Source organism: Polyodon spathula, chromosome 20, assembly GCF_017654505.1.
Source record: "Polyodon spathula isolate WHYD16114869_AA chromosome 20, ASM1765450v1, whole genome shotgun sequence".
Lineage (NCBI taxonomy): Eukaryota > Metazoa > Chordata > Actinopteri > Acipenseriformes > Polyodontidae > Polyodon > Polyodon spathula.
This window is the reverse complement of record NC_054553.1, coordinates 2849983-2873130: the sequence shown is the minus strand read 5'-3', so window position 1 is coordinate 2873130 and position 23148 is coordinate 2849983. Positions and strand designations below refer to the sequence as shown.

At 38.9% G+C, this 23148-nt stretch overlaps 1 protein-coding gene across 1 annotated transcript in view; it reads right to left on the bottom strand.

Annotated features, from left to right (window-relative positions):
- LOC121295790 (teneurin-1-like) overlaps window positions 1-23148 on the bottom strand; it is a 162838-nt gene that overhangs the window by 21335 nt on the left and 118355 nt on the right. Inside the window, exons 13-22 of the mRNA XM_041220838.1 lie at window positions 22010-22036; window positions 21183-21329; window positions 17874-18090; window positions 17373-17492; window positions 16516-16777; window positions 15013-15280; window positions 14384-14527; window positions 13865-14114; window positions 13381-13401; window positions 12036-12268 (exon numbers count right to left, since the gene is read on the bottom strand). Of these exons, the coding sequence (XP_041076772.1) occupies window positions 12036-12268; window positions 13381-13401; window positions 13865-14114; window positions 14384-14527; window positions 15013-15280; window positions 16516-16777; window positions 17373-17492; window positions 17874-18090; window positions 21183-21329; window positions 22010-22036 (1689 nt within the window). The remainder of the gene's footprint in view (window positions 1-12035; window positions 12269-13380; window positions 13402-13864; window positions 14115-14383; window positions 14528-15012; window positions 15281-16515; window positions 16778-17372; window positions 17493-17873; window positions 18091-21182; window positions 21330-22009; window positions 22037-23148) is intronic.

Genomic DNA, 23148 nt, shown 5'->3' with positions numbered 1-23148 from the left:
TTGCAAGTGTGGTGACCTAGTTAATACAGTGCAAATAAACAACCCAGGGTGTAAACACATTTTACGAATGCATGCATTCAACTGGATGTCATAACTTATTTTCAACACTAGCAAACTGAGCTACTGTCATGAACAGAAATCCTACTCTACCACTCAATAATAAGCTATAGTCCAGCTTGGTTATTCTCTGCTTCACTCAGACTCTCACAGACTGTATTGCTGCTCTCACCATTTACAGTGCAAAGCTCTGGTGTCTCTCCAGTGATGGAGACAATGACCTTTTTTGTTTTGCCGGTAATGCATTATGTGATCCCAAAGCGAGGCGGGAGATTGATGGCGCACCAGGCTGGAGCCCTGTGGTTCTCCACAGGCCAGGTGCACCATTTCACACTTCCTTAAAACTGCTTCATCATCCTGTCATAGCAGACAGATTAAAAGGGTACTCCCTCCAGGCCAGGTTCCACTGCCTGTGTGCAGCGTGTCCTGTCCTATTCCCTCCTTGCAAACAATCTTAATCAACTTGTCTATCAATGAACTGGACACAGGCCATCTCCTAGCACTGCAGGACACTGCGTACACTGTGCCACAGGGGCCATTCCTGTTTAGAGAACCAGGGGTCTTTCTGCCTTCTGGATGTTAAATGTCCCTGGCAATTGCTGAAGAAGAGTAAGGACACTGACCCTGGTTCACTGGTCAAATCTCCACAAAGAAGATTTACTTGCAAGCTTTGAGCCACCAATCATGTATTACATAAAATGTCTCAAATGAATCATTCCAGACGTGTAGGTTACTAGACTGCCATTGTAAATGAATGAACTATGAAGGACGTACAAGGCACGCATTGATGTTTACCATTCACTAAACTCTCACCTGCTCAGTTAATTTTATTCAAGGTCTACAGATTCCTACAATGGTCAGGCTTAAACAGAAAGCCCTGAATTGTATTCACCTCTTTAGCAAACCATGCCACTGACACTACTGAAATATAAAGCCCTGGTAAAATGTACACAATTAAAATAAACAAAAATATTGCAATTTGTCTTGAAGGTCATGCAAGGTCCATTTGCAAATTACTTGGAACAGAAAACAAACCCACTGCAGCCAAAAATATAGTTACTTTGCAAACAAAGATAAATTCATCCAAGCCAGCAGTTCTGTTTAAAACTGTCTCCAATCATATCAGCTTTGAACAGAGACGGCCATTGCTCTAATTCATTTAATTGAGTGCCTTGCTAATATCTGTCAGATTTTGTTCCACAACACAGAGTCTCTGGAGTCCCAGGTGAAATGCACGTGAGAGATTAGTCTACTGGTGCTTGGCACTGCTGTAAATTCTATAGCATGAACTAAACTGTTAACTGTTTTAACACCTCAGTCAGGCTTATGTCTTGAAGAGTCTCTCCTTGTTCTCCCTGGAGAATAGCACTCCAGAATGTCTTTCAGGCTAAGAGTGAGCTCATGAATCTTTAACTGTTCCTTTGTTTCCTTAGTTTATAACATACAACTTGAGGGATTGACTCTGTGCTCCACTGTATAGCTCCATCAACGTGAAAAGCACCAGTTCAGCAGTTCATGTAAAATCTTTTAATACCAGACACAAAAGGAATTGACAGAGATGGCGGATCGTTTTAGGCTGTAATTATTTGCCAAGTAGGTTTGTGATTTTGGTAATTTGAAGGCTATTGTTGTTTCTTTCAATAACTCTATGGAGGGCTTCTTTTTTTCTCTCTCTATAATGTATTGTTCTGCTGGTGAAACAGAGGGTGCTCCATGAATGATCCTCGTGTACTGCAGTTAATCACAGAATGAACATCTACAAAAAGGAACTTTTAAACCTAAATTACTTTCCTTAGACCAAGCTCCACATCTGCACAGTAATAATTTGGAACACTGCAAGATAGCTTGTCTTTCTGCCGTTGGATTTGAATGAATGCTTAATAGATAGATAAAAAAAAAAAAGAATATCATCGTAGCACGGTGATATAAAATGAAGTATTTATTTTTCCTTATTCTCCTCGTGGTGCTCCGAGCTTACATCCTGCTTCAGGTGACAAGGTCCAAGGCAGGTAACAGGGATGGGGATCAGTTTTTGGTCTCTGGCTAGCACCATGTTATGTAATTACGATATACCACGGGACAACCTGAGTGTTATTTTGCAGTTTATAGGAGTTGTGATTGCAGGTTGATTTGCAGAATGTCCAGTGAAACAAACTGCTCCCTCACATTTTGCCAATAGAATCTCCATGGAAATAGAACCATATTCTGAGAGCGCATACTATGAATTAATATAAAGAAATAGCAAAGTTTTTTAATAATAGATACATTACAGACCAACAGTTGAGCTTCCTGTGTTCTCTTTAATCCCCCAACAAATTAAATAAATTGAATAAACAAATTGTTTTTGTATTCTAGGTATTTTAGAAGTCAAATAACTGCATTTCAATGGTTTAACCCATCATTGGTGTCTACAATACTTTCATTATTAACAGAGAATGAAAACAAAATGGTGGTGTAAACCACATGCAACATAAAACAACACCTCAGACACCTCATACTGTAACTGTTCGCCTTGCATTGCATACTGTACAGTGACAATTAACTTTTATCTTTTTGCAAAATCAACAGTGAAAAACCCTTTTCATTTACCGGCCAAAGGAACGCTGTTTTTCCCCCGAGACAGCCAAGGTAGTTAATAACCTCCCCTTCTCCCCCTCAGCATCGCCCTTTCACTGTGACAGGTAATGAATATTCATTGGCAATTAGAATAAATGCAGCAAACTTGGGGAGAGAAACAGCAACAGCCTTTCCCTTACTGATGAAAGCCAAGCTGCACATTGAGCCGTGCATGGAAGGAACCCTCCATACGTTATTCAAATCTTCAATAATATTGACTGTCACGTCAATGAAATACTAGGGAGGAGGGATGCACCAGAGATTTTCAGGAGCAACAATAAATCCAAATAATGCCTGCTGTCAATTAAAACACGCTTTGTTTTAGTTCAGAATTGCATGACAATACGTGACCTAAATCCTAGACATTCACAATCCCTTAGGGGGTGGGGGGGTGGTAATTTATCATTTTTCTTTTCTTTTCTTTTTTTTCCCCTTTATTGTTCTCTGTGACTTTTTCTGGAAATGAATCTAGTGTGGGGACTAATCTTTTTAATACCCTTCAGAAATGTCCCATTATAATACCTGCATGCATACTTGCCTGCAACCCCCTGCTTCGCGAGGAAGATAGTAAACCTTGATTGTGAAATGGAAGGTAACCATCAGGAGAATATACACAGTGATAACCTTGGAGCCAGTGGTTCCATTATCCCACCTGTGGAAGGCGACAGTGTGGACCCCCTATATTGAAGGCTGACAGATTCTCATTAGCACCAGCTCGTGCTAACATTACTGATCCGCTTTTCTTTTCTTGAAGAGCTTAAGGATCTCTTGGCTTGTATTTTACACATCAGTTTGGAATATAAAGATGTTTCAAAGACATCACTACTGAAGCAAATGTTCCTTCTGCTCCCTGTTTCCAAACAGCTTCACGGTACTGTAGCTCAGTTTCACTCCAATAGCCAAGCTGCAACCAGCTCTGTGCCCTACCACATAGGAAGTAACGAGTTACTAGGAAGTTTTGAGAAATAGAAGAGACATTCTATTAGAATTCCACCCATAGTGCAATGCTTTGGTAACATTTTAGATGTGGCTTGCATTTTCATTCATTTTAACCCTAACCCTAACCAGTCAGTGGTGATGTCAGAATAAACTCCCCTTTAACCCTAACCCTAACCCTAACCAGTCTGTGGCGATGCCAGAATGAACTCCCCTTTAACCCTAACCCTAACCAGTCTGTGGCGATGCCAGAATGAACTCCCCTTTAACCCTAACCCTAACCAGTCTGTGGCGATGCCAGAATGAACTCCCCTTTAAGGTGTTACTGTTTGGCGTAGGCTCGGACTGTATTTTAATATTGTAATTGCACTGTTCTATTTGTATAGGGAATATCAACATTTCTCTTAAGAGAGAAAATTCAATTGGATGTTTTTGCATGCTATTTAAAGCCCTATCGGTAGAAAGCTGCCCTATTTGTGTTGGGAGATGTTTGCAGCATACTGTGCCCAGGGATTTCTCAAGAGCTATTAGTGTACAATTAATGTACATTTGAGTGCTTCTGCAATGTGAGCATGTGCGCTGAAGACTGCGCTAAGCCTTTACTTGTCAGAGACATTAGGAGGTGGACTGATCATTGCAGCCAGAAGTGAACCCAAACTCAATGAGCACAGGGACAGGGGCAGTATATTAAACCAACATGCCATCCATAGCTCTGCCTGGGACACCCGAAAGGCAGAATCCTTTATACTAATGGCCTTCCACAGACAAACTGAGCACAGATCTGTGTCTTTAGAGCAGACTGTTTTTACACAGATGTGAAATACCGTACTATCGTTCAAACAGCTTAGATTGGGAGCTACTAGCATTAAACGAAACAGAAAGCCACTGACAAATGCCTTAGAAGCTTGTAACTGGCTAAAGCACTGTCAGTGACACAATTAGTGAAACTCTTTCAGAAAACATTCTTTTTTTTCAAAATATTGACTACTGTTAAATTTTCTTTTTTATAGCATGGAACCGATTTGAGTGTTTGCCGCTTGTCACAGCCATGTTGGTCTACATCTTCATCCACAGTTACATTGCTTTTCCTGATTTTCCATGTCTTACCTTAACAGAGAAACATAAACATATAGTGCATCACAGATTAATCAATTAATATATATATATATATATATATATATATATATATATATATCTATATATATATATATATATATATATATATTATTACATTATTACTTTGGTGTGTTTGCCAAACACATTATTCTACAAAATTGTTACTGTCTTATACAGGATAGAAATATTTTTATTAACTGACTATTTGCAGTTTCAGTGCTTAAGGCATACAACGGTATCTCTGGTCTTATAGCCACAACTTAAAGCTCAGCTTCACAAGCGATAAAGCACATAACATCAGTGATTTCTCTGAGGTTTTGTCTGCCTAGAAAAAATGGATTTAAAATCCAATGTATTGAGACTGTATTGTGCGTTTGACTGTCTATGAGGATGCATGTAATAAATACACAGCTGGCTTTAAGTGTCTGGGTGAAAGGAGCATTGTAAAATGTAATGATGCAATGAAACATAGATGATTTATCAAAGTGATAATGAGTTGGAAGAAGACCATTTATCATTCATCAAGGCCAACTCTAGCAGTTATTTTGACTAGCGGCTAAACAACTAGTAACCTCAGCACTGACTGTTCTTTATTGTATTCCAATATCATTAAGCAGTCTTTCCCTGTGTTTGCATGCACTCCACAATACCGAGTTATGAATACTATGCTTCTCTATGTTTCCCCTGGTAAGATTATAGTAAATGACAGATCAGGAATCAGAATAAGTGTTGTCAAACATGCTCAAATCAAACAAAGAGACAATTCATTCAAGTAGCAGATGTTACTTGGCATGTGAAGTAGTCCCTTCTAAAGAGATACACCCCTCATCAAAAACCAGCTCTACAGTACATAGAGGAACTGAAAAGCCAACATGCTAGCTAAATATGACATTGATTTAACCACTTCAATACCCACAATTAAGCAACCATGAAATATTTTGCCACTTGTCATTCCTCTACCGTATTAATCAAAGGTCTGACTCCTCTTCAAGATTGTCAGTGTTTTATTCTTCATCAATTCAAAGCAACAATCTGTTGAGACAATGCCCTCTTTCAGTAGTATCCACAGGCAAGCATATTAAAAGGTGTATGTTGGTGGTATGTTCTGGTATGTTGTGACACCAAATCAGCAATATGAAAGGGTGCCACCAACACCCAAAGGGAATGATGTGATGGAGCAGGCGATACATATAAAGCAAAGACAGGTTTTTACAGATTATGTTGGCTACTGCTGTGTTTAATTGATTTAATTGAATTGCATCTACTGTGACTCTCTTCAGATCGCTGTCATTTGATATCCCTCACCCCATGCTAAGCATGTAGACAGATTGTTTTCGGCAGCTCATTTCTGTCACGCAGATGAAACCAGATGTTTTTCTATTTCTCGGAGTGGGTGGGGGCTTTTTCTTCAAGTGCTTTCTTCCGGAGAGGGGATGGATTTTTAGTTTCATTTCATGAAAAAAGCTGTTGATTTCCACTTATGTAGATATGAGACTTAATGGAAAAAAGACATTTCTTTTAGATAAACTATATTATTTTCTATTTCAGTCATCACATCCTGGGGACTATCTAAAACAGGACGCACCCCTGTGGCCTCAATACAGCTTTCCGAATAACGTCTGTTTAAGAGGTGGATGTAAGAGGTGCTCAATGTCGTGTTTGTTACTCTTGCAGGCAGTGTGGCAGTAATTCTTACAGCATGTCAAGGCTGGTCAGAACCCTTGAACTAGGAGACCCAGACAGGGAAGCTATAGCTTACCGCTATTTCACACAAGCAAAACACAGGAACAAAGCAAACGGTTAAAAACCCCCACTGCAAACAAAACTGTTCAAAATGAAACGGCACCCAAGCTTGAGCTGACACTGCCTGCTTGCTCTTTTTTCCTTTTGCCCCATTTTATCTCCACCCTCCTACACACTCTCAAACATTTTTGCCTCTTTTTATAGCATGTGGCCAAGAGTTGACTGACAATCAATCAATCCAACAGCACCTGGCCATCTTCCACACTTTTCAACTGAAAATAAAAATTCCATACTTTTCAATGAATCAATTACACAATTCAACAATGAACTTATTTACACTGTGGCTGTGCAAAGGTGGCCCTCTTGGCCCTAGGCTATTCCTCTGCACCTGAACCAAGAAACACACACAAACGCACATGCACACACACATGTGCACTATATGTTTGAAAATCCAGTCATTTGTAACAAGAGGAAGGATTTGTTAGGGAAGGATACAGTATTTAATAGTTCTTGGAATCTAGCATTACAAGAATGGGATTAAAGCCCACTCTTTATCAGCTGGAGTCTGCGAGTGTGTCCTCGTTATAGAAATTACAGTATGGACACTGAATGAAACCTGGTGCCTCTAAGTCAGAATTAAAGAAATGATAGGTTCAAGGGTTTGTAACAATACCCAAACCTTTGCATTATGAAGAAAATTGTACTATGCCATTTCCACTGAACCCTCACGGGACATCCACGGAATCAGAGAATAAAAGGGTTTGATACCAGGAGGTTCCCGGTTCAAATCTGGGCTCAGCTGCATCCTCTAGTCTCTGTAAGTCGCTTTGAATAAAAGTGTCTGCTAAATGACCAATTAATATCATTGTCTAGGATGGTTACCTACTTCTTGGTCAACATCTGAACCTAGATCCTACAAAGACCTGACCTGCAAGTATCACCCACATACTCTGCCTTTTCTGTCTCATAGAGATTCAGACATACCAAATATGATATACAAACCAAAATGATGATCTGCAGTGTAGCTCTTATAAGCTCCCTTGCCTTTGCTGAGGGTTCCTTAAAAGCTTTGATCCACACAGTTGCTTCCCATAAAAAGGCTGATCCATCAGCATCGCTCGAGCATCTGCATTCATGGGTGACTGCTCCAGCCATGTATGCCTTCTCGTTAAAATGGCAGTGGCAGCTTCCGTCTCACTGTATGCTGATTGAAGCTGTAACTCTGAAACATTCATGACCTCTTCAGGGACTGCACAGAAAGCTCCTGTCTCCCAGGGAGAAGGTTTAGTATGATGTTCCCTGATTTCTGGACCCCATGAGGTGCTGGTAATTGGCCATATAAACTAAACAGATGAAAATCTGTCACTGAGTGCCAAGCATCATACAAATACATTTATTTTTCTTCACGAATTCATGTCAAGGGAAGTAGCAAAATCTCAGTCCCTAAAAACATGTTCTCAAGAAATAGAGGACTCAAACGGACTGGAAAGAGAGGGGATCATTTGTACAGGTTTCTTCTTCATGGGAACTGGGATGCTTAAGATGTTTGTTCCAATGCAGTACCAGGTTCTGGAAGGGGCTTTGCTATCAAACACCGAGACTGTATTTCTGTCATCCTCTAAACATATTTCATAGGCATACTGTAGGTGCAAATAATGGGATTCTTGGCAGCAAGACCCAATAGTTGGATGCCTTGGTTTTTTACTTTTAATTGCTGCTGGTTCTTGGTTCTCCAGCACTTAGAACAAGGAATTTGTGGGTTTTATTATAGTGAAATCTTCTAAGAGACTGTGTGTATCAATTAAACCTGAAGTTAAAGAGTGCATATCAATGCGCATCATGAATTCTCCATTTAATTGGTTACGGCAGACTAAAAACATGCATACTCCAGGTATCTAATATGCAGACAGCGAGTCATATTCTCTTACCCAGGCGTCAAAACATGACTGACTCAAACAAGGAATCAAAAGCAACGGCACCAAACTCGCAGCTCTGTTATTTTAAATTGCTGGTAAATAAAATAGAGGCCTGAGTAATTCAACTCCTAAAAAGATTTAAGGGTGTGAAATTATTATCCAGACTGGTTACTTTCAGACTAAAAACAACTGTCTGCATGTCTACTCCTGCTCTAAATGTCACTAACAACACAGTTTACAGCTCAATAAAATATACATTACGCACTGCAGGAACATTGCTTAGCGTCTTATCTGAGGGTGTACCAATCCTCACAGTCCTGGGATATTTACCTTCTGCATGATATAACACTAACCCTAAATTTTTTCTGATACAGTTGTGTACTTACATGCATCATGCAAAAAAAATGTACACCTTAAGTACATTGTAACTATGCATAATAAAATTGTAATTATGTCAAGTTACTATGTAGCTACTATTTAAATGCACATTAATTGGAGACACTTAATGTAAAGTGTTACCTACAGTTCTGTAAATATGATTTTATTCAGTAGTACTTATAAAAACAGCAAATTAAACAACATTGGTTGCTAAGCTGACAGTCTCCAATGCAAGACATAATAATACGATTCATATTTCATCCAGTTTAGCAATCAAAATGGAGCAGGAAAAATCAGCAAATTAAAATCTGTTCTGCATCAATCACGACTGTTGACAGGTTGATAAAACAGGACTGGTGACTTCTGTGACAGTGACTGAGCACAGCCTAAAATCCTGCCAGCACTGTTAATTGATTCACTGCTTGAGTTAGCAAATAAAGCGTAACGTCTCCTCAATTCGTGGTGATACTGTAAGCAAAAGCAAATCCAGCTTTGTTTGGATTCTGTCTGCATGACATTTATTTTTCCACAAGCAAGAGAGGGGAAAAAAAAGTATTTAAATGTCAATATGTAGTACTGGGCATTTTAACACACATTATATCTGAATGAATAATAATGTATTTATGGGACTTTAACGAGTAATACTGCTACAGCTTGCTCTTCTCACAGCTAACATACAATTAAATTACATGGCTTAAGCAAGATAAGTGGGCGGTATTGTATCTGTAAGAATAATTATGGCAAATGTGTTTTTACACTTAACATATGGCTCATCTTTGAATAATACCAATAGAGTCAGTTAAGGAAAATGACAGTGGAAAGAATGCGATAATGGATTTTACTTTGGTGTGAACTCCTGTCCTTAGTGAAAAATACTTTCCAGTTACAAAACTATTTAATCCACTGTTCAGTTAAATAAAAGACGTAGCTTTTAAAGACATGGCTACAGTACACCCACCGGATATATATATATATATATATATATATATATATATACATATATATATATATGTTTGACTTTACAACCATGTTCACATGTGCGTATTCAAATTCTGCACACTGCTCCTCAGCACACCGTATACAAAAAGTAAAACATGCTGCTGACTGTCTAGTTATTTAATTTAAATACAGGAATGTATTTATTAAAAAAAATAAAAATAAAACCTGTGCAAATATAACCTCCAACAAAGACTATACACATCTTAATAAATCTAACACCATTAGATATTGCAAAACTAAGAACACAAATAATTTAGGGCTTCTCAAGACGTTTGTTTCTTGTTTTGTAACACTGACTTAAAGATAAAACAGGAGAGAGTTACAGACAACAGGTATAGAACAGGCACCTGTATCTTCAAATAAAAAGTACAGTGAATTTGATACTGTCTCTTCGCTTTGTTACAGGCTTCATGTCCAGTAAGCCGCCAGGTAGTCTTGATGCATATCCAATATTATGGAATGGGAGAGTACACTAACAACACTGCATCAATATCATATAGACTTACAGCAAAGAAATAGTGGAGCCAAGCTGCTGATTACTAATTATATTTACGTCAGTAGGGTACAGGCATTACAATATACTCGTTAGACTGCAAACCCAAACACAATGCTCCTGGGATATCACCATCCGTCGGGTCTCCAACAGTGTGTCTACCTATACAAGAGTATTTATCAGAGGAAGGTCTTATCTTCCTGGCCAAAACACTGTAACCAATAACAACAGCTGCATCGCTACAAAAACGTTTCTGCTTTTCTGTTATTCATGGTGCTTAATACCATACACAGAACTATGTGCTATGCAGGAAGATATGTGGATTGAAGCCCTGCTGTGTTTGTTGCTGCACATTATTTGGCTTGGGTCAGTGATAGAGGGTTTGCAGAACGCGGGACTCGGAGATGCAGTGTGTTACCACCTGATAAAGGCATTAGTCTTCCACCTTTGGGTCACGGGGGCCACGTGCAGTCCAGACTTAGCCAAGTCATTTCTCTCTAAAGTAGGCCAGCGGGATCTGAGCTAAGCTGATTTCCGCCCGGCTCTGAGCAGATAACAGGTCTACACAACAAAAGCTCTTAACTGTTGGATTCTAAATCAGTAGTCTGTTCTCGCACAGTATCTGGCTGCAAAGGAAAATCCACCCTCAACTCTCTGGCACCATTAATTGCATCTTATTGGTCTCCTTAACATGTCACCAGTTCAGTTTTTTGATATTCAAGACAACCCTAAAAATGATGATTGAACATCAAAGCTCTGGCAATTGAGGATTCGGAGAATGCAGCAAACAGTCTAAAAATAATCACACAGCAACCAATTACTCTAGATATTTCATGTAGTTTGATGAAATATTAATCAAGTTGTCTAAAAGGGATTCACAATAAGATTTTTTTTTTGTTTTTCCAAATAGCCTCAGCACAACTGAGAAAATTGTCCTTCTATTTTAAATCTTTAATTACAGTAGCTTTCGTACGTTAATTAGCTGGCAGAAAAAATTAATACTTATTAGCTCTCTTCATACGTCATTAAAAAATTTTTGAATTTAATTTGTCTGAAATAGAACTTGTCTGCTTTTTTAAAAAAAAATTTAAAAGCAATAAAATAATTTTTGAGTGACAGTCTTTAAGAACCATGTATAGGAACAACTAAAAAGAGAGGCAGGGGTGTGGCCAACACACCGGGAAGAAGGATTTCATACTGAATGTCTACCCTGTAGATCCAACAGGACTGTACAGTACCTCTGAAGCCTGCAGCTCCCTTAACATGATTTGCTGAGCTGTTGCTTGATTCAGCATGTCTAGGCATACTTGCCAAAAGTTGAGGTTATCTTCCAAGACACAGATGAAAGAATGGCCGAAGGAACTCAGGATGAGCCACTCTCTCTGAGAGTCATGCCCCATGAACATGTGCCTCATCTACTATCCAAAAGCTGAACCAGAAACCTGACACAAGCCTTTCATTTCCAGCCCCACCATCTGATTGAACGTGGCCCATACCATTGTAGATGTTTTCATGACTCTAGGTTTTACCTCGCTCTACTCTATTTGAGCAGGGCAACTTCACATGGTGCACTAAATTATATTGGCACATTACTTCTGCTCCTCACAGCGTGAGCTTACTGATTCTCAATGCTGTAATGTATCCTGCACCGCCCCTCAGCCTTTTACCTCGGAGCAGTTGACTCTGCCTTTAAATCAATGCGTGTTTTATTACAAATCGCATGGCTTGACCTTTACAGAAGAATGGCTTGAACCCCATAAGCAGTGCTGAGATTGACTTACCTCTTGGATTGTTGAGAGAGGCTTCAGATGCCTTTCCGCCATCCCCGCAATGGCTCTGGTCAAAGGGAAGGCACTGGTCACCTGTCCCTGCCACCACTTCGAAGTTCTTGGCAAGGTCCTTGGGTTCAGTGAGGGACTTCACCCTCAATATCTTTCTGCTGCTTGTATCAGACAGGTACAGGGATTCATTGACTGGGTCCACAGCCAAGTAGTACTTATGAGCTGGGCTGGTGCTGAATGTGCAACAGAAAAGTGCAAATTAACATCTTGACCCCACTTATTTCTTAATCTTAGTCTTAGTCTTAGAATTCTATAAATTCTTGTTCTTTTCTTGTTTCACAAAGTGCTTTTGCATTATGGAAGCCTCCCTCAACACATTTACAGTATTTCCAAAAACACTTAGGACTCATCTATAAATAAGCTCCTCCAGGGATCAATGTAATGCAAGTGCAAGCCATCGATTGATCTGAAGTCATGTTTCCATGAGGAGAATTTGACTTGCAGTTGATACAAGGCTTGGAAGCCTGCAAGTTGATTTACATGTGCTAATCTGTAACTGGAGCTGGATGGCTGAACATTAAAAGAAGCGTCAGAACTGATACGTCTCACAAAAACATTTAATCTCAGACAGGCTCACAATCTGAAGACGCCTGATTCTACATTGACACAGAATTCCTTGATCCATTGTCCAAGGACCTTGCCCTACCCTAAAAATGAACCGCACATAAACAGATGTTTTTACATAAATCAGATAAGCACATCGAAGGATTTTAAAATGGCAAAGGCTGCTGCGTGCAATCCAGATTGGCTCTTGTGAAAGTCTTGAGTGCAGTATGAGTGGTGAACCTGTAACCTGATTGACAGCCTATATATGACTGAGTAAAGGTTTTAATAAATACACCTTTTGCTCCAATGCCTCATTGAGTGGCCTAGTCCTGGACTTTACGTCTCAACAGTTGCCCAGCTATTTTATCTCAAATCATAAAATATGATGTTTTTAGGACTTTAGTATAAATATGGCAATCTGAGCGGTTTGCTAAAAGGATTCCTAAGTAATGGAGACTTATTATGTGTATGGTATATAAGATACTGCATTGTTTTTGTGTTGGCTCCTCATACCACACAGAAATATACAGTAGAGCCTTTATGGCTGATGGATCGTGTTGCAATGAGATACAGTTGAGAAAAAAATACTTTATTGATGTGCAACTGAAGTTGCTGTATGGATTTCATTACCATGCTCTTCGTGTTTTCTGGTGTTTCACGGAAGCTGTTAGGGAGCATTATCATTCATGTAAAGGGATGTATACTTTCTGTTCTATCAGTAAAAGAGCAATTCACATACCTGTGTCTTGTGTCTCTGTTTCTGAAGATCAGTGATGAATATAAGGGAAAAGAAAAAAAAAACACACACACAAAATATATATATATATATATATATATATATATATATATATATATATATATATATATATATATATATATATATATATATAATATATATATCAAGGAATAACTTTAATTAGATCTCAAGAGAGGAAAGCACATGCAAAAGCATTAGGCTAAATCAAGAGACAACTTGACTGGAAAGAGAGCAGTTCAGTTAGTGTTTCTCGATGGTTTTATTGTTACAATTGTTTGATTTCTCTATGGAAATTAGTTTCTGTCTTTGAACTTGCTTCAAAAAAGGGCCACTTGTCCTAAAACAACAAAGGGAAAACTGTACACACATTACAACTTTTTTAGTAAGAAAAAAACAAAACTTATATATAACTATTTCTAAATGTATAAGCCATTCTTATACAGTGAACATCAAATACACACCATACCTCAGTTCTAAAATGGTGACAGCATAGCCAGATGGAAGTATCCTCCTGATGAAATTAAAGTCTCCGACATAGACACTGCTATCAGGGCCACAGGCCACCGCGATAGGAGCAAAGAGCTTGCTTCCTTGGACAGGACCGTTGCAGTTCGGGCAGGGTATACTGCGATGGTAGCCATTACCCATGACTGTGGTGATTACTGGAGGCTGCTGGGAAATGAAGATGTTCTCTCCATTGCCTTTGTGCAAAATCCCTGCGAATTAAAAAGCACAAATGTATAAATATAGTCAAACTAAAATGACGCAAGCCCCTTGACACTCTGACCATTATGTACGTCGTAGCAACAGCATGTCATTAGTCTATAAAGCTTGTGTGTCACAATGGTTTTGGAATAATAAAGGACCTGTTTAGTACAGTATCAGAAACAGATGACTTCTTATGGTGAGGTGCACATTATTCCAGAGATCAAGGTTGTCTCTCAGCAACAGCATTCGCTCATTATAGATATAGATCAGGGTTTACCGCTCTGCAGGTTCAGGATGTGATGTTTGTCCAAAGACCACCCTCCCAGATTGGATGCATCCATCTCAAAGCCCTGCAAGAGGGCAGTCCTCTTCTCCCACACAATGAAGTCAGGACATGCTTCATATTCATACCCGACTGACACTGAAAGATAAAGAACCGTGAAGAGCGTTCAGCTGATCTGTGAGCATGTTTCCAGGATGGCTCTATAACCGTGGGCGCTGCTTGACAATCAATACCAGCCTTGGAAACTGTTCAAAGCAATGACTAGTTTTAATACATACAGAGACTACCCTGTGTAAAAATCCATCCCTCATGGTAAAACCATTTTGTTTTACAAAAGTTGGATTTGGTGTAGAGATAAGTTCTCCTCATGACAGCCCCTACCACCTTGAATGTGGTTTTCCAAATGCAACATTGATATCGCTATGGATTCTGCGCTTGTTACCCAGCTGTGACTGCAAAGGTTGCATCTACACACACACAACACTATCATTCATACAGTGCAGCAATTCGATTCCGAAGCTTGTCTTCCTCATCCTGAGGCTTTTGGCTGCATAAAAACATTCACTTTTGCTTTTTTTTTTTTTTTTTTTTCAACAAAGAGCAAGTTGAACTCAGTGACGTACCTATTGCTTCGGTCAGACCGGACACCTTCTGCCCATAGATATCGGTCTTGTTCCAGGCGAAGGTGAACGCCAGGTTGGGGGTGGCTGGGAACCATCTCTGGAGGAGGCGTCCCTCGATGGCAGCTGTCAGATGCACCTTGGCGAGCCCCGTAGGCACCAGCGAGTGCGTGAGGATAATCCTCAGCAGGGATTTGTAGCCAGGGGTGCGGGTGCTGAGGTAGCTGAGCTTCACAAAGCTGCCAGGGATGGTGATCTCCTCCTGCACAGCCTGCAAGGTACAAAGAGTACGGTTTGGGACTGCCTAGACTGCCTTCCCTGTACTGGACAAAGACTGCCAACACGAAACAGATCATCCGTTAAGAAACAGAGCTGTGCAAGTAAAATCTCCTGTGCTAAAGAAATAAATAAAATATTGCCAACTTTGATTTGCAAGGACAGTAGAGTATATGAGTACTGTACAGCAATATAGGATGTCGGTCACAAAGCTTTAAAGAATATTTCAAGGCAAAGAAATAGTCCCCATCCGTTTCAACAGTTTTAGAGAAAAACAGGGGGAACAGTTTTTCTTTGTTCTCAGCATTAAGCAATTAACACGTAAGTTCCTCTAGCTAACACTTTGGTCAGATACGCATAGCCGTAGTTACTACAGTAATCAATATTCAACTGGTCACTATATAAAGATACAGCAAGTATAAAACCAATGTCAAACAAAACCATTTCTTTAGTCATTTATTTTCTTCTCCTGAGAGGAGTTCAGGCAGATTTAGACTGGAGGCCCAAATCCAGGTTCATCCTTATTGATTCATTTCAAACGTTAATGTGATTCCAATAGCAGTGGCATTCCACCCTGTCAGTGAAAAAGGTGCAGCAGAATAATCGGATACCTCCCAGTCTATAACTCCTCTTTTATTACTGTAAGGTATTTTCTTCACTTCAACCTGCACAATATCCCTGTAGAGCTCACCTCAAAGTGTGAAATACTGAATATTAAGCGATGTAAAGGCTCTTTTCAAGGACACTACAAGTGTGAAATTATTTTACTGAAGTATGCGCCTTTGACAATTGAAATACTTCTTTATAACGAAGGGTGAAAATACAGAACACTTGTTCCGTTTGTAATAATTACAAAGTAATTTACTACAAGACTCGACATTATATCTCATATACCATACTAATTACAAGTATTCCAAGGAGATTCACAAGCCAAAAGCTGCTCTGTAGAGTAAATACAAGCCTGATCAGCAAAGATATGCCTTTAATGTTATCTGTCTTGCCACCGACTTTTTAATCAAGAAATGGGATGACAAGAACACTCTCGTTTACTGGTGTGACAGGACGGCCCAAGCGGGTGTCTTAACCGCTATCAGAGCCAGGCTTGTCTGCGTTCGTGATTACACACTGCTGCTCATACTTCGGGTCAAATCACGGTTTAGATTGAAACTGACTGAGTCAAATGAGACCTGGTCTTACGAAGGCTTGACTATGTTGATAAATATGCATCACCTGCAGTTCAGGGACAGCCGGGCCTCTTTCAGAACAGGATCCTGCGAATATGGTCAGCGGGGAAGGCAGGACGATCGGGTAGGGGCTGATGAAGTTGCTAACATCACAAGTCAGCTCTGCAGTTTCCACTCTCGTCATGATCACCTTGTCCACCACAACAAACTGGTTCCATGGCAACCACAGCGTCCGTCTTTCCGTGATGAAGGGAGCGCGCTCAAAGATCAGGGTGACGGAAATCCCTCCAACAGCCACCAAATCAAAACTTAAAGAGAACCAAGATGTTTATTCAACTTTTCATCTAATAATAAATCACACATGGCTAACACAGACTGTAACAGCTGAGCAGGTGTTTTAGTTGAAGAAGAGTAGAAAAGCCGTTTCAATCGGATATCTGGGTCTGTTCAATACATAGTCTCTCCACTGTCTGTAGTCCGAGAATTCACAATCCATGATCTTCTTTTTGACAATGAAGGAGACTGGGAAACGAACTGATGAATGCTACAAATGTGTTTATTTAGTTTATTCTTCCTGAATAAAATGTGTATCAGCTATCATACATATATATATATATATATATATCGCAAAAAACAAACAGCTTCCATTTAGACATACTGCTGGAATCACATAAATAATTTACTTCTTCAAAATTAGACTCTCACAGATTAAAAAAAAAGAAATACTCGATCTGGTTGCAGTCTGAATTAAGGACGAATGGCAACTTCCTGATTTCCTTGAAGGGAATGTAATGTGCAGGACACCCCAGTGCTTATTAATGCAATATCTAAGCAGGGCGGGGTTTATCGGAGCGTGCAATGGGGCTGGAAGGATAAGAGGGAGAGAGAGAGCAGACCTCCTACCTGCCATCCTGTCGGCTGATGGTGTATCCATAATCAACATGGCGTAGGAAGCTGACATTGACGCCAACCAAGGGAGTCCCGTCCACAGCAACCACCTGACCACGGATCACACAGGCTCGGCTGCAGACAATCGAGAAGGTTACAGTAATAAACAAACACTTATTTTATTATTATTATTGTTATTATTTATTATTATTATTATTATTATTATTATTATAATAATAATAATAATAATAATAATAATAATAATAATAATAATAATAATAATAATAATAATAATAAAATACTATTGGCCCTATTCACTAAGCTTTTTAATGACAAATCATCCCTGACTGTCGTCAGCTTTTTCAGTAAAAGTTTAGAAAACTTCCATGAAGATCAACCTGTGTAATACAAAATCATCTGTCAACATCACCTATCAGTGATCCTCTGGCAGCCAGATGGTTTTCTTATAGGGAGGTAGGGGAGTTTGTAACCTGGGTCTCCTTCAGTGAAACGCACCTGCTGTCAAAGGGGACGTCCCCGGGGAGGACATGAGTGCTGTCCCTGCCGATGAGGAATCGGGTTCTCTGGAAGAACAGCCGCGGGGGGAGCTGGGAGAAGGGTGTCTGGCTCTGCTGGATGAGGTCGAGGGGGTCAGGGGAGCCCTGACAGAGAGCCCCGCTGTAACAGCTGGCCTGCTGGCAGCAATCAGGATCAACACAGTCCATCAGACCATCTGAAAACAAACAGCCAGGGTAAGAACGGACAGTTTAGAAAAAGACCATCTACAACTAATGAGACTCTCCCCTGCATGTATACTGTACCTGGTCTCTTTTGCTATTTCATGACTTTGAATTGCCAGCAATGAGAACAAATTAGAAAGCATGCATTTTTAAACCCAGCGGATTGTCTCGTGTGACCTGTTCCACATGTAAGATCAACCACTAAGACTTCACCTGCTCCTCTTTTTCTCTCTCTAGTCGTTTGGTGAATAAATAACAAAACAAATAATGAAACCAAATCTTCAGCAGCATGAAATGGAATGTACAACTTTAGAAATTATGATGACGTATCCAAGAGGCATGCCACATTCCAATGACTTTGTTTCTGCTGGAATGCAATGTTTTTTGTGATGGCTGTTGAAAAAGATAACCTTACGCTCCTAATCCAACATCCAGTTACTTTTTTACAACACCAATGAGTTCGTAATTCAGCAGAGACCCACACTTACTGGTAACTATGCCTGTAGGGTTTTGGCTTGTTTGTTAAGATTGCAATGAGTGAAAATTAGGACTTTGTCATGTGCTGAATAACCAGATTTGAGGTCACAGCTGCCAGGGGACAAAGACTAATTATAGCCAGACGAGATGTATTTACTTTTCTGCAAACTTTACTGCAGGCCCCGTAAGAAAACTTATGAAAGCGCTAATGGGTTCTCCAAAGACGCTTTTTCATCTTTATGTTTTTACTCAGAGCCTCTGAAACAATGTTTACCTGCACCTTTGTCATTATTTAGAACCACGGTGGTTTAACCAGCATGCAAACGCTCAGTTGAAGAAGCCAGGGCATTCAAGTCGATTGCTGCAGCTGAGAAATCTACTGATCATAAATGAATGAGCACTCCATAAAAGGTTTTTGCTTTGGAGTAAGGTTCTGAATTCCATCCCAAGCACCTCACGCTTGGAAAGCATTTACAAAGAAACAGCTCTTCCATGTGACAAATTAACCGGGGTAACCATTAGCCTTGAATTCTGCTCTTTTGACTTCTGCTAAATAATTTCTAGTTGGCAGGCATGGATTTCCAACTCTATCAAGTATTTCTTCCAAAACCCTACTTGCATTCATTCAGGCATCCTTTTGATTTTTTTTTTTGGGGGGGGGGTTGCTTAAAAATACAGCTGCAGAGACTCTGAGAGCCAAGGGCCTCAGCAGAATGCTTAAGACAGCACTTTCAAAATAATAAGAATTATACTGAAATATTGCATTCCAAGCGTTTATCTGTGGGGAAAGGGTATCAGTGTACACAACAAACACTCTAAAATAAAACAAATATAATAATAAAAACACAGACAAGAGGAAAATGAGAAAATAAAAGATGAGTAAAGGAAAGCTGTGTGAAGTACTCCCTGACAGAATCACTTTCCTTGATAGTGGCAGTGATTAAAGACCTCCATCTGCAGCTCTCTGCACCATGAGATTGACTTTCCCTTCTTCCACAAACGCTTCACTGAGAAGTGGGGGTAGTTAGGGCTTTTGTCTGCTGCAGCACCTAAATGCAGGCTTGCAATGCATCTCGAAAATGATAAATAGTCAATTCAAATGACTTCTGCCATTGTTTATATAACAACACAAAAACAAGTGCTGTGGCCTTGTTCCAAAAGGAATGTTTACTTATTCTTCTTGAATAGCGAATAACTGTTTAGTTTAGTAATCTGTTATAAATGGCTACATACAATCTATCCATGTTATTAATGATATGCTATTAACTGAGATGTGTACTAGAAATGCTGCAAACACAAAACATATTTTTGAATTCTTCAGTAATATAAAAACAACTCTAAGACAAGCTTTTTATGGAATAAAGTAAAAACCTTAGATTTGAACAAGACATCTTACTGGAATTCTCAAAAAAAAAAAAATTCTAGTTTATATTTTATATTATAGATTCTAGTATATATTTTTTTTACAGATTTGACAAAGAAATAGGGCAATCGCTCTCCAAATGTTTTAACCTATAATCTTGGCTTTGAACTGTCATGTAAAAAAAGAGAACCAGTGAGCACTTTCAAAGAATTATAAACACACACACACATAACTTAAACCAACTTAAAAAACGGGTATACAGATTACAGTACTATGTTTAATTATTGGAATGGTTTGTTTTATTACATTCCTGTTAATATAAATTAAAGTAAACCACATTAGACAGAGAAATAACAACTCAAAGTACACAAGACAATTTGAAAGGATACGAGATTTTACAGAATTATGCATTATTTAAAAAAAATACAGATGTTTTTGAATTGCTGCAATTTATGTCTTAATAAAATTGCTACTGTAGTCAAAAAGAGCTCATTGCAGTTCTGTGCTGGCTTTTAGTGACATCAGTATGCATTACAAATGCACCAGTGTCCTTTCCATTTAGCTGAATTGCCAGATGTTTTGTGGCAAGTGCACTTGATGTTTACTCAGACATCCTTTTATGTCAAGCTATTTTTGCTTTTGTTTTATATTTCTCCAAATACATCACTACATTCAAGCAGGGAATACAGATACCTAATGCATTAACCTCCATGGACAAAGGGTCTATGAAAATTGAAAGGCATTGATAAACTTTTCTAGTGCAGCACTAATTTTATTATCAAAACGTACAGTAGGAAATATTCAAAAAAAGAAAAAAAAAACTCAGGATTAAATGTGTAGCAGAGGCACAAACCACATACCTAATAATGTCTACAACAACAAACCCACACTTTCATTCATTCATGGCGCTTATCAATATTTCTATAAGAAATCTGTGATCCTGGGGGGTAGTGTTCTGCTTGACTCTAAGATGACTTCCTACCCTGTTTAAGATGGAAGACCAGGACAAGGGGCAACTGCAACCATTTAACTAATGCAGTGCAATCCCACTGCTACCACCAATATAATTATCTTTATAAACAGTTGGCTCTAAAGAGGGACAAGAAGGGACAGATAGTGATTGAGGTGGCCTTTACAACAAGTTTGGGCAAAAGGACCCACCATTTTAATTTCTCCAGCCCTGATTGAAAATAATGAAACCAAAGGAACTTAAATGACACTCAAAGAGGCTGTGCTGCACTGTACCTCCATCATTGTCCACGCTGTCATCACACACCATCTCCATGATGATGTTGCATCCCGTGCCACTCCAGCCTGTCTGGCATACACAGTGCCAGCCGTTCTGGTCTAGGGTGCACCTCCCATTACCATTGCACAGACCTGGGCAGCCATCTGGGAGGGGAATTAGAAAAGAACAGCATTTCAAATAAGAGATTAAGCCGGGATACAGGCAACAGCAGACTTTACTTTTTGGGGAACAATACATGTAATACTTTTAAAAATGTCTTTTACTGAAAACAATTGCCTTTTTGCATGGTGCGTTATCATTTAACCTTGTACATGAGGTATCGTGAATGCAGAGCAAAACATTGGTTAGCTATGCTTATATTAAAAACCGTGAGCTTCTGTGCTCTTACACAAAAGTACATTGTTAATCATCTGACACAACCCTTTTAGATTTTTGTATGCATTTGTGTATATACAATGGGAAATAATGAAAGGGATAAATTCTGCCAAGACGCATTAATGAAACATTGACAATGGAGCTGTTATTAAAGCAAAATACTTTTCAATTGCAGTTGATGGTGTTAGAAGGTGTTCTTTTTTTGCATTTCCTTTTTGTGCCAAAAAATAGACATACATGGGAATAGAAGAATGCAAGTTTCAAGTACAAAATAACCTTGAATTTTCAATCAAGACTGCAACGCCTACCTCTGCTCTTTTAACAATACAACTGAAAAGAAAAATAAGATTTCTGCAAATATTTAACAAAGAAAAGCAGTGAACGTTACAGGGTAACAAAGGCTGTTACTGCAAACAAACAAACAAACAAGCAAGCAATAAAAACATACCTTTAACAATAACATCCAAGTATTGAGCTGCCAGGGAAAGAGGGTGTAAAGATATTAGCAGAGTCTTTATTGAGATGGGAGAGTAGTGCCACAATGGAAAGAAGTTATACTACTAATTCAAATTACAATTAGATATAGAAAGCTGGATCAAAACGAAAAACATCCACATAACTATTTAGCTGCTAATTTATCATCTCTCTCTCTGAACATCTGATGGGTAACGACATCTATACTGTATATGGCCAACGTTTACTGGCAATGGACTAAACTATTTGTATTTTTGGCTAAAAGAGCTTTATTGATTACCAGGGATTTTTTATATAGCCATAAATCAATAAATACATTAATAAATAAAACCCAATAGCAACATACTGCATATAAGTTATGTACCTACAGTTTTTACACATTAAAAAGTCTAAAATATGCACTAAATTTTAATTGAATGTTTAATGTGAATGTTTAATGTTTAATGTGAATGTTTAATGTGTACAACTACGCATAGCAATGTTGCTGCACAACTTGGCTGCCTCTGCTCCTACCATGACTACATCTCCCAGAATACAATGTCTTCAGGTACTAGGAAACTGTACACAAGAATAACAACCCAACAAATATGAGCTAATCTCTGGCTAGCCCTGTTGTCTTTGCAGCTAATCACAGTGAGAACAAGAAAAGCTACACAAGGTGAAGAGTGAATCGTCAGAGGCAACCGCTAAAAAAAGGTGCCTACAATATAAAACAAACTGTTTTATAACTTATTAATGCATTTCCCTATTTCATTTATCTGTATGGCTTTAAAATGAAGTTTCCACATGTTCACTGAGTGTAACGAATGTTAAAATATAAGTAATGTACAAAATGTGCGGAGCTGATAAAGAACCTTGCAGAACACATATCTGGTTGCACAGGAGTTCAAAGTAACATTGCAGTTAAAATGAAAGGCTCTTTTTTAATACCTACCTCATTACCATTAAAGCTTGTACAGCATTTAAATAGCGATTACTCATTACTTCAAGGTAATGTTGTATTCTACCCCCTGAAAATAAATGTTACTCTCTCAGTGTTAAAATTAGAGGGTAAGTTACTCCCAGACCCAAAACCTTACCTGGAGTGCTGCCTAAGACTATATATCCTTGCAG